Here is a 12356-nt window from a genome sequence, read left to right as displayed (position 1 = left end):
TGTGTGTGTGTGTGTGTGTGTGTGTGTGTGTGTGTGTGTGTGTGTGAAGAAACGAAAAAATGCTCATCTCTGGATGGCATTAAGGGCGACTCTTTTTCTCCATTTTAACTTCCCAAGGCATTCTAACTTTCTGCCCAACTCTGGCCCAATGAAGAATTCCACAGCTTGACCATGTGAGGTACAATAAGACAGACTGGGAAGAGCGCACAGTGCACACAGAATCACACAACCCCTCACGCTGCTCTGCTCACCACAAACTCTCCACCACCTGTCCCATCTAACCCATGTTCTCAGCTCCCACTTTAGACCCCTCCTCTACCTGGACTTCAGACTCTCCCTAACTCACTTTCTTCTTAGTCCTCCCCTCTGCCTTACCCCACTTCTGGTCCTTGTTGTTCTTCTGCATAAGCTTGAAACCCCTTGGAGAAGAGTCTCCACCCCCAAACCCCTCTCCAAAGCTCAGAGCCCCAATATCTCCAGTTTCCCTTATGCGACCTATAAGGATAAATAAGATTACATCGTCACTGTTCAATAAAGGGGAAGAAGCTGCCTCTTCTCTACCCTTTGAGTGTTTCTTTTGGTCAGGAAAGAAACAGACTCAGTGTTCAGATTTTACAAGGCACAGTCACCACCTGCTGACTCAGAGCTGTAAATAACAGGGACCTCCAGAACCCAGGCAGGAGTCTCTCGTCAGGCACAGACTACACAGATGCATCTATTTTTCCCTCAAGGCGATGCCAGAGGTCTCCACAATTCTTTCTCTGCTTTTTGTGTGTGAAATGTGCGGAGTTCTGCCCAACTCTACTCTCTTGCAGATGCCTTAAATGTATCTGCTCACACACTAATGAAACTGGTTTCTTCTCTCCATACTGATAACGGGTAGATTTCCGTTGGAAGGACGTGTGTTTCTCCAACATGCTGAGACCCTGACGTGTCATCCCCACTCAAGCCCCCCTTTTCTGTGCCCCGTTTCAGGTCTGCTGGTGTGCACAGCCTCGTATTTCCACACTTGAAGCCCCACACCTTCACTTCAGCCCCTCGCTATTCCCCCAGCATCCCACCAGGTTCCCACCACCCCCTCCAGGTCCCATCACCCTATCTTGGTCTACACATCCCCTCCATGTTCCCAGCATCGCCCTAGGCCCTCAGTACTCCTCTACCCCGAGCATCCGCACCAGGCTCCACCATCACCGGCAAATTACACCATTCCTTCCAAGTCCCCAGCATCTCCCTAGGCCTCCACCATCTCCCCAGCCAGGGCCTCTCCATCCCCTCCAGGTCCCCAGCATCCCTCAGAGCCCACCTTTGGCCCTCGTACCTCTTTGTTAGCCCTGCCCACATCCCATCAACCTTCCGCAGTCCTGGAAGGTTGAGGAAGGAAAGGAGTCCTTGCCTCGCTGGTCGTGTCAGGAGGGATTACGCCGGAAAGGCACAAGCCCAGCTGCAGACTAGAGACACCGCTTACCTGAGTCGCTGGGAAGACGAGAAAACAGCGAGACTCGGGGCCAGCACCGTTCGATAACCTTGAAGCCCTGGGGTACCCGAAGCTGGGGCGAAGCCGCTGCAGGCCGTTCCAGTACCGGGTGCGGGCCGCAGCGTGAAGCGAGCATGCGCGCAGGGCCTGGCTCGCCGTGTTTCAGGCTCCGGCAGGAACTCCGAGTGCAGACTCTTGGTTCCGCCTGACTGCTCTGGGACTACCGCCGGCTTTGCTGTCTGTACCTCGCCGGTTTCTCTCTGGCCGGCTGTGGGCTGTGAGCCACGGACGCCCAGAGCGTTTACTCCGGAAGCAGTTTTAGCAAACACTTCCTTTTTCTCCTCCCAGTTTGAAGAGCAGAGACGGGAATGCGCAAGTGGGATTCCGGGCTTCCGCCCTTTGCGGGTCGGCGGCCGGGAGGCTTCACCGCTGTTTCCATCGTCTGTACCAGTCCCTCTGTCCCCGCTGCTCCTTCGACGTCCCCCGAGCCCCGCCCCGTTCCCAGCAGCCTTCCAGACTCTCGTCCCCCCCGCGGCAGACTCCCAGCCCGGGTTACCCTGCAGCCCGCGGACGCAGAACCTGGCCCGGGATGGACAGGGAGACGCGCGTGTTCGCCGAGAGCCACTTCAGAGGCTTCGAGGGGCGTCTCCCCAGCAGGGTTTGTCCAAAACTGGACCGCGTGGACTTCATCGAGAAGCCGGACTCCTTTTCCTACGCCGACTTTTTCAAGGGCTACCTGCTCCCCAACTTGCCCTGTGTTTTTTCCAGCGCCTTCACCGAGGACTGGGGCAGCAGGAGGCTCTGGGTGACACCCAGCGGAAAGCCCAACTTCGATTATCTGCTTCAGAACTATGGTAAGGACTGGGCAGGAACACCCTGGAGTGCAAGCACAGGCCTTGACTCCGGCCTAAGTCGGACTGTAAGGGCGCAGATGAGGAGAGCCAGAGAGGGCTTGAGGGAGGCAGGGCAGGAGAAGAATTCACTGGAGACGATGTATCAGTGAATTGGAGGGCGGACAGGGTCAGGGAGGATGGACAGGCTGGAGGACTCTCAGAAAAGTCTTGTGCCTGAACTTTTCCTTTCAGGAGACGTGGTGGTACCTGTTGCAAACTGTGGGGTCCAGGAATACAACTCCAACCCCAAAGAACACATGTCCCTCAGAGACTACATCAGCTACTGGAAAGAGTACATTCAGGGAAACTACTCCTCTTCACGGGGCTGTTTATATCTCAAAGACTGGCATCTGTGCAGGTAAAGGGGCCTGGAATGCTGGCCACAGCACTGCTTCTCAGTTCTGAGTGAGCCCTGGCTGCACACACAGGAGCTGGGCCTTAACCCATTTAGGAATTTAAGGGGACCGCTTCAGCCTGGTTGAAAGTGTCATTATCCACTCATGGCCATCTCAGTATGCCATCACAGGCTTGGCTGCTGTGAAGAATGGGCAGAGGCGCATATGCCTGTGGTCACCCACCTCTTCATTGTCAGTTTTGCCCAGAACCTTCCTTGTCAGCTTCACCTCCATCTAACTGGCAGCACCCAGCCTTTGCCTGTCTTCTCAGGCGCCCCTGGGACCAGCCTCCCATGTCCAAACCTACTTCTCCAAGTCGGGCCTCTTTTCATTCACCTTGGTTGCTGCTAGTCTCCAGACTGCCCTGCCTCAGGTCCTGCACTCCACTGCTAGGCTCACTAAAGTCCAAATGAGCTTTCCAGCAGGACTGTGTCCCTCCCATTTAAAAGTCTCCATCACTAACAAGCAATGGCAACTGTTTAATGAGGGCTTCCAAGGTTTGTCCCCACCCACCGCACACTTCTTCCACCTGGAGAGCTCTAAGGATGTTGTCCTCGGAAACATCTCGCTCATGTGGGCAACCCCACCCCTTCTGTGGTGTTCCCATTCTCTGAGGCGGTCCTCGAGTTTTGTAGCCATTTCCCCTGCCAGGGTTATGCTTTTCACAAGCAGAGAAGGTCCTACCCAGACCCCCACTCTCTGGCACAGGGCCTTGGCACAGAGTAGGTGCTCATTTAATAAATGAGTGAAAATTGAGTTCTTGTTTCACTGACACAGGAATTAAGACTCAAAAAAAAACACAATGAGTTCAGGTCCTTGTGATTCATCCAAGAGAACATGAAAAGCATCAGCAGCATCCTGCTCATAGCTTGCGTTGGTACTACCTACCACACAGTTTCTTACCTGGCAGACAGAAGCTAAGATGCAACCAACCGCTGGCCTTGGCCTCAGGGATTCATATTCCAGCAGCCCACATGGACTCATAGACTCAGACGCTCGTGTCCTGTGAATTTGTGCTTCAGATAAGCAATGAATGGTTTTTACATACTTACCCTAGAAGCTTGTTCACTGTTCATTTGAAATTCAGTTTTGACAGAGTGTCTTGCGTTTTCCTGGGCAACCCAAAAATAAAAAGAGCAGAGGAAGACCTGCATCAGGTAGGCAGGGTTAGCCACAGGGGAGATAATATCTGAGCAGGGTTTTGAAGGGTAAGCAGGCATCTGTTAGTGTGCAGAGGCATGGCAGCGGAGGAATCTGCATGGTGGTGGGGAAACTACCAGTGGTTTGGTACTACTAAGGCTGTTCCGTAGCATGGCCTCTGACCGACAGTGTTGTATGACTGTAGATAGACGCGCACTCTCCCTTGCGCTGGTTTGGAATGTTCCTCTATTTGGGATCCCATTGGTTGGGTTGTGGGAGTGAACCAGGAGAGTGAGGGATGGAGAAACAAGGCAAAAAGGACCTTGGTGTACCTGGGCTGTCCTCATGTCTGGGCTTATGGCTTGGAATCTGCTTGATAGTCAGGGTCACTGGTGTGGGTAAAAAAGTGGAAGCCCCCAAATTTGGGAAGCTGCCGTGATGCAAATGATACATTTATAACCCCAGCTCAGCCAGAGGCTGAAATCCTGGAATGAGTGTGGAAGGGGCCCTGAACATCTAGGTCACTGCCTGTACAAGTTGTCTAGGTTCTGTCATAGCACCCTCAAAGCCATTTTGTCTGCTTACATCTCTGGTTCAGTCATTTGGACAGGGATCAGCTAGGGTCACTTGGGGCTGTAGTCATCTGATGGCTGGGCTATGGCTGGATGGTCTGAGGTAGCCCCCACTCCTGGTGGTTGGTGCTGACTCCAGAAGGCAGGTCAGGGTCATTCACATAATTTCAAAACTCTCATGATATTTCATGTACTCAGGATATGGGTGCTGGGAGGTTGGCTTGTAGCCACTTACGCTGCAGCTTCATGCCACTTTCTAAAGGGACTTCTCGGCAGAAGGCGTGTTCACCCTGCCCATATACTTCTCATCTGACTGGCTCAACGAGTACTGGGATGCCCTAGACGTGGATGACTACCGCTTCGTTTACATGGGGCCCACCGGCACTTGGTAACTGCCTGTCTGCTCCCATCCACCATCCTACACCCCATCCCCGGTCACTCTCCTGAACCTTCTTGTTGGTCTGTTGGCTCTTGCCCAAAGCCTCTCGGAGGTCCCTGTTAGCCAAATGGAAAGAGCTCCTGCACCTCCTTTGTGATGTTCTGGGGTCAGGGAGGTTTGGCCCTCCCACCTGGCTCACAGGCCAGGTGTGAGAACTGGGGACCACTGAGGCCTCTGAGCCTGGTCAGTCTATTCAGAAGAAGCATAGCCCACACCCGAGCCACATGGCACCAACAGGAGCTCTTGCACAGGTCGCCGTTCCATGCCGACATTTTCCGCTCCTTCAGCTGGTCCGTCAACATCTGCGGGAGGAAAAAGTGGTTCTTCTTCCCACCAGGGCAAGAAGAAGCCCTGCGGGATTGCCATGGTGGCCTACCCTACGACGTGACCTCCCCCACCCTCCTGGATAGCCGCCTGCACCCCATGCGAGACCGCTGTGGCCCGCCACTGGAGGTCACACAGGAGGCAGGCGAGATGGTGTTTGTGCCCAGTGGGTGGCACCACCAAGTCCACAACCTGGTAGGATGGCACTCCACACCCCATGACCTATGCCAGGCGGGTCAGGGAAACAGGCCGCGGTACTACACTGGGCTGACTCTTACCCCACCGAGCTGGGCACTTTGGCCTGCCCAGCAGCTCTCCTTGCCCTCAGCACCTTCCTGAATGCGTTCCTGCAGAGTGGGCAGGGAGAGCCTGGGTATGGGATGGGGCAGGCCATGGGCAGGACTGGTGCTGCATGTAGCCATGTTGGTTCCTGCACGCAGCGCTGCTGACGGCCCCCAGTCTCTTTGCCTCCCTTACATGTTACTTTCTTGGGTGACGGTGGGCAAGGGATCTATACACGTGGGGTTGTCCCAGCCTTTGGGGAGCCCCACTATGGGTTAATAATTGTGGATTAGAATGATCCCAGCCCCAGCTCCCTCTTCTCTGCTGGCTCCCACTGGGAGATAGGAGTGGCTCTTCCCAGCTGAGGAAGTCTGAGCAGATCTCAGGACAGGGGGAGGGGACAGTGCCCCCTGTGGGATCATGAGGACAGCCTGTGCCCTGCCCCTTCCAGGAGGACACCATCTCCATCAACCACAACTGGGTCAACGGCTGTAACCTGGCCAATATGTGGCACTTCCTGCAGCAGGAGCTCAGTGCCGTGCAGCAAGAGGTCATTGAGTGGAGGGACACCATGCCTGACTGGCATCACCACTGCCAGGTGGGACAACTAGTCTGAGCAGGAGAGGGGCACGGGTGAGTGAGGCTCGCCACAGCTATGTAGGAGTAGGAGGTGGGTAGGGGCCTACCTGGGCCAGGGCCACAGTCGGGGCAAAAATATGCTCACTAGGCCAAGGCCTCAGTCAGGGAAAGGTGTGGAAAAAACCCCGCGACAGCCTGCAGTCTAAAGGGAGGTATGGTCTCTGAGGTCAGAGCTGCAGTCTTAGGGGCCCAGTGGCAACTAGGCCTACCTATGTGAGTGAGGGTCTGGGGCTTCCAGGCTGCAGCACTCAGACCCCTTTGATCACTGGCCAACCCCCAGGTGTGTCTCTACATCCTCAAGGACTGGACTGTGTGTCAGGGCCCTTTGTAGCCTAGACTCGGTATAGGGTCAACAGAGCTTGCCCAGAGCTATGAGTAAGCAGCAGCTCACTGGCTGTTTCTTTCTGACCCAGGTCATCATGAAGTGCTGCTCTGGGATTAATTTCGAAGAATTTTATCACTTCCTGAAGATCATTGCTGAAAGGAGGCTTCTCCTCCTTGCGAAGGGGATGAGCCCTGGCCAGGTAGAGGGTGGCGAGGACACTGGGTTGGGCCCCCAGCAGGCCGCATTTGACATTGGCCGCATAGCTGAGGTGCTGGAATCCGTGGTGGTCCACCCTGACTTCCAGAGGGTGGATAGTAGTACATTCTCACCACGGCCAGAGGTACTACTGCGGCAGCTAGAAGAGGCCGTAGCTGCCACCACATGCCTTTAGTACGTGCTCTGAGGACTGGGTGAAGCACGTCTTTGGGGGACGCTGGAGGCACCAGTGTGGAAGGCGGTCATCCTGCTCCAGGATCCCTTCTGGAAATAAAGCTCTGCCCTCCTGTGTGGCCTGGGATCTGTCACCTCCCCGTTGAACTGTCACTTCAGTGTCCCAGGCAGAGTTCCTGCTCTTAGGGGTCTGGTGTGTCCTGGCTCTCTTTTGGCATCCCTGGGGCCCTGACTCCTGTCCAGAAGGTCCAGGCTCCTTGTCCTTGTAAGGCTCAGCCGGGACTGGGAACTGGAGCTTGTGAGGCAGTGCATGGGGAAGTGTTGGTCATTTGGACGCAGAGCAAGGAGGTTAGGAGTGTGCTGGGGACTGAGGAGTGGAGGTGGCATATGGCCAGGTTTTCTTCCCCCCACCAGCCTTCCCTCAGCAAAGGCTAGCACCCATGCTGACAGCCTCCCATCCTCAGCAGTAGCACCTCATCCCTGCATGAGTCCACAGATCTCCCACTAGAAGAGGGCCCTCAGTGTAGGGCAGAGACTGGGGCCCAAGGCAGACCCAAGGCCTGTGTCTCCATCCCACATTGGAATCACTGTTTCAAGCCTTCCCACTTCTGGCCTATGACCCTCCTCTCCCCACAGGATCCTGAGATGTCTACTAGTCAGAGCTCCAGGCCTCATGTGCTATCCTTCATGCAGGTCTCCCAGATGTCACAGGTACATCGTTCTGGTGCTCTCTGGGCCCTGGCAATAGGGCAAGGCAAAGTCTGTCCCCCTCCTGCTTGCTACAGCAATACCTTTCCCCTGCAGAGACTGAGCCCACCCTTGGAGCTGCACACCCAGTGAGGAGAATGCCTTGTCTGAGGTCTCCCTGCGGGCCAGCTAAGGCCCAAAGGCCAGCTGGAACCTGGGTCTCGTCCGCACCTCATACACCATCCAACTTCAACTCATTGCACACCCACTATTGGCCATCTAAAGTCACTTTGCACACTGAGCAACCACTCTTTGTGCACTCATTCTGCCCTGTCCAGAATTTCTCATTGCACTCTTTTCACATTTGTCTGTACCATCCAGTTTCCACTTGTTGCACCTATATTATATGCAGTAGTCACAGTTTCAGGATTCTCCAGAGAAATGGAACCAGGGCTGGTGAGTGTGAAATCTGTGTGATAGGCTGCAGGCCCAGGGAAGAGCTGACACTGCAGTCTTGAGTCTAGAGGCTGCGAACTCAGGCAGGGCTTCTGTGATCCAATCTAGAGGCAGAATGGTCTTTTTGGGAAACCTAGGTCCTTTGCTGTTAAGATCTTAAACTGATTTAATGAGGTCTACCCACATTTTGGAGGGTCATCAGCTTAAAATCTCTTGAGCTGAATGTTAACCACATTTTAAAAATGCCTTCACAGCAACATCCAGACACTGGCATTTAGCCAAATAACTGCACCATGACCTAACCACACTAGCACATAAAATGGACCACTGTGATCACTCCTCACATATTCACTGGTCACTCTGCTTCATCCAGTGCCCAGTTCTCACATGCCCACCCAGACTCACCAATATCTCCTTGCACACTCACTGTGTAATTAAAAAGCCAGTGACTCATTTCCAGGTCAGGTCACTTTGCACATCTATTTGCCGTCCAGAGTCGCTGCATACTCTCCATGTGCAGTTCACCAACCAGTCTATGCGTGTGCGTCCCACTTTCACTCCAGCACACTCTTGTAGCATTAACAACCGCTCCTCCCATGCTCACCGTCAAATTTTTCTATTCTCACTACTGTGTGCTAGTCTATAAAATTATTGCACACACACTGTGCAAGACTGCACACACACTGGGACCAGGTTATCAACTTCCCCTCATGCCCCTCACTCTTCCAGCTTCCCCTCCTACACAGCCCTTGTGTGCCATTTAACAATGCTTGCACACTCACTGCAAAACAACTACTGTGCACATTTTTGTGAATGTATTAGTCTTTCCTTGCACATTAATTCTGCACCATCCAGATTCATCAATAATCAACTCCGTTACGGTCATTATGTATAGTTCAACCATCAGACATAGGATGAGCTCTATCTTGCTCATCCTGTGTCTTCTTGTACTCCCACTTGCATTCAACAGTCACTTGCACACATCCTTTAGGGCCTGGCAGAGGTGAGCCCTAATGTGTGTCTGAGTGACAAAACCATCAGGAAGGAAAAGTTAACTCAGAATTGCCGCATAGTTCATCTGTTTCTTGCCTTTAAAGGTTATATATTCAGGGGAGGGTATTGAAAATACGTAACAGTATAGTCTGAAGGCTGTGTAGGATCCCAGGGGCTCCCTCACTGTGCCTGACATTAACCCTTTAGTTTCCAATCCTAGGAGAAGCCTCAGGAGGGCACTCAGGTGAGGGCAGGGCAATGTGGGTTTCCCATCCAGGTTGGAAGCAGTCTAGTGTTTAATTGGTAGAGCTGTGTCTGTGCTGTCCATGGAGCGTTGGTCCTGGTGGTATACCTCCTCCCTGCCTATCAGGCTGCATCTTTGAGCCCTTCCTACAGGAAGGGTTGACGTCTCCATGACATAGCCAAGCCCCAGGCAGAGAAGAGTGGCCATTAGTGTGCCTGATACGGGACTGGGGACCATCTAGGACGTTTCTGCATTAAAAGTTTGCAGGGATGCTGGGAATCCTTGTACACAGGCAGCAAGAGTGCTGGTAGGATGACATCACAAATCTTTCCCTGGAAAAGAAATAAGCAGGGAAGGGAATCCTGAGGTCAGAGGAGTATTCCAATTTACGTGAAATCCTGACCTTGGGAGAGTGGGGTGATGGAAAATCTTGCCTGCCCTCAGTTTGTTTGCTAATAACCTTCCTCTGCCTTTTTTCTTTTCCATGTTGTATGTTTTCTCTTTTTCACAAGCTTCCCCACTTAGGGCTTACAGAATTGCAGAGTTTGACCAACAGTTTCCTAATTGGTGGTCAAGAGATACCTCAATAACAGAAGCAGAAAGCTCTCCCTCCATAGTGTAGAAATTAGCCATTGTCCTGGGGTAGGAAGTGATCCTGGCAAGAGTTAACTTTTAAAGATGCCCACATTTCAGTGGTTGTTGCTATGCCTGTGAAAATACCTTAGCTTCCAAATTCCCCAAGTTCTGAGGGGCTTTCTCAGCTCCTTGTTCAGTTTAATGATACTGAAACAAACATCTCTGTGAAAGATGGATGTGGACATGTCCTTCAGAGAAGGATAACTGATGCTTCTTTCTTCTTCCACATACAATAAACTGATGGCCTTGCAAGACTTACTGAATCAGGAATGAGAGTGTCTGTCTCTTTTTAAACACAAAAAATGAAAGAATCACAACTCCTAGGCTATAGTAGAAAATGGGGTTTTAGTACAATATTCAAGTGAAGCTTTGGCTATTTACAACAATAGTAAACTTTTTTTTTCACCTTTTATACAAAAAAAGCAGTTACTCTCTCACCTCCTCTGAAATCTTCCCACTGACCCCTTCTCCTGTGGTCTTGTAAGTCCTTGGTGCTTGGCACTTGCAGTGGCACCAGACATCAGTGGGATGAAGATGAAGAGCAAGGTATGTGAAGTGGGGTCCCTCCTCTACTGGGGAAGGGGAGTGGGTAAGACACTCAGTCTCAGTTGGCCCTGATGATGGAATCTCTGAGAGTCCATCTAGCCTGAGAAAGTGGTGGGAGGTAGGACCAGGATCCCTGGGAAGGTCGTAGGGAGGTGCTATGAAACAGGAGGGAACTGACCCAGTGGGTGAATGGGGTTCTGGGCAGCCTGGGGGCTCAGCTGGCAGTGAGTGGTACTGTGAAGGGCACTGTACAGAGGGCAGTATCTGGCAGCAGGCAGGGCACTGTGCCCATTGGCAGTGCTTAGCTAAAGTTAACTAGCCTTCTGGTTCCCAGAGAGCAGAAGGCACCTAAGGCAGTAAAACCCATGGGAGGCCAGGTTAGCCTGTGAACTGCCCAGCCAGAAAACAGGTTCAGTGGTGAAACAAGCCTGGAGGTGGCTTGGGCTGTCAGGTAGGAAGCACAGTGTCTGGTTGACCTGGGCCACTTCAGTCTGGAAGTTTTTAATTCACTCTGGAGAGGGTGACCCTGAGGCTAGCTACTGTCAGGAATCAGAAGATGCCCTTTGTGAACCAGAGAAAGAGCAAAGTAAGGCTAAAAACGTAAGAGCAGAGATGAATATAATAAGAGAACAACATAACAATGGAGAAAATCAACAAACTAAAAATTGTTCTCTGGAGAAATGAAAACATTGACAAACATTTAGATAAATTGACTAAGAAAAATGTAGAGAAGACTCAACTAAAGTCAGAAACAAAGTTTGGGGTCACCCAGAATGACCCTTGGGTGTCCCATCCCTGCTGCTGTTGCTTTGTTGAGTTCCAGGGGTACAGCCCATTCCACTGGTAAAGTCAGTGCTCTAATTATAATCTAGAGAAGAAACCAGAGAACAAAACACAATTTTGGATGTCATCAGACAGTGGTTCCCTGGGCCCTTCACAGGGCCGAGGAGCAGGACATACAGACTCCAGGAGTGGTGAGAACCTCAGTCCTCCCTTGTCTCCGTATTAGCTTCCTCTGGCCCTGGATGTCCAGTTCACTCATGACACCTCACCAAGCCTGGACAGTAAACCTAACTCCACTTCCAAAAGAGGACCCCAAGCCTCCAGCAAAGATGGTCATGTCTCTGGACTTAACTATGTTATGAATTACATCTGGTCCTCAACCACCCATGCCCTCAAGCTATTCTGCTTGGAGGATTGCCAGTGTCCTCAGCACAGTGGACCATCAATGAAGGACCAAGTCCAAAAGATACTTCTCTTGGAAGTGGAACTCTTGGGGTCACTCCATGCACCCAACTTATAGAGGAGGAAACTAAAGATTTCTGTAGCCCCCTCCACACTAAGGGATTTTGCTCAGATGCCTATATCAGTAGACACAAGACCCCAACAACGAGAGTTCCAGGTGCCTATATCAGTAGACACGACCCCAACAACGAGAGTTCCAGGTGCCTATATCAGTAGACACAAGACCCCAGGCACTGTCCTGTCCAGGATGCTCTACAAGTGTCCCATTCCAGAGCCCTGGGGGACCTCTGCCTATCAGCCTGGTATCACTCCCCCTCCCCAGGCTGTGGGCCTGTGGACAGGCTACCAGGAGATTAAATGTCCGTACACCATGAGAGGGCTTCCCCCAACCTCTTTTTCCTCTTACCACCTTCAGGTGTCTACTCTTCCTCTGCCCCCATACTTATGGTGCCCACCTGGAAGTCTCTGTGTGTATTGGAAGGATACTTGAAGGAATATGGCCCATTAAGGAGAGGGTGAACAGGGATCCACCAGATTCCTATGGAATTTCATTCTTAAAACATAACCCATGGGAGTGGTTGATTAAGGGTATTAGGATAAGAGTTGGGCCTAAGAGGTTGGGATTAGGGATCAAGTGTAGGACATTAGAGTCAGGGTCAGTCTTGAAATTTATATC

At 52.1% G+C, this 12356-nt stretch overlaps 2 protein-coding genes across 5 annotated transcripts in view; one reads left to right on the top strand and one right to left on the bottom strand.

Annotated features, from left to right (window-relative positions):
* The window catches only part of SNAP47 (synaptosome associated protein 47), a 71105-nt gene extending 66365 nt beyond the window's left edge, over window positions 1-4740 (bottom strand). The window contains exon 1 of one of the 2 annotated variants that reach the window (XM_040241315.1): window positions 1466-4740. The gene's annotated coding sequence lies outside the window, so the exon portion shown is untranslated. The remainder of the gene's footprint in view (window positions 1-1465) is intronic. The other variant, XM_040241316.1, reaches the window with a different exon arrangement.
* Window positions 1825-10159, top strand: JMJD4 (jumonji domain containing 4). Of its 3 annotated transcripts, none has more exons than XM_040241312.1 (6): window positions 1825-2328; window positions 2560-2725; window positions 4737-4862; window positions 5165-5432; window positions 5971-6117; window positions 6572-10159. In XM_040241312.1, the coding sequence occupies exons 1-6, from the start codon at window positions 2064-2066 to the stop codon at window positions 6872-6874; spliced, it is 1275 nt and encodes a 424-aa protein (XP_040097246.1). In that variant the 5' UTR covers window positions 1825-2063; the 3' UTR covers window positions 6875-10159. The 3 variants fall into 3 exon arrangements, with proteins under 3 accessions (XP_040097246.1, XP_040097247.1, XP_040097248.1); XM_040241313.1 differs by having other exon boundaries at window positions 1925-2328; window positions 5201-5432; XM_040241314.1 differs by lacking the exon at window positions 5971-6117 and having other exon boundaries at window positions 1925-2328.
* Window positions 10160-12356: the final 2197 nt, after the last annotated feature.

This window comes from Oryx dammah, unplaced genomic scaffold (genome assembly GCF_014754425.2).
Source record: "Oryx dammah isolate SB20612 unplaced genomic scaffold, SCBI_Odam_1.1 HiC_scaffold_5, whole genome shotgun sequence".
Classification (NCBI taxonomy): Eukaryota; Metazoa; Chordata; class Mammalia; order Artiodactyla; family Bovidae; genus Oryx; species Oryx dammah.
This window is presented reverse-complemented; position numbering and strand designations above follow the sequence as displayed.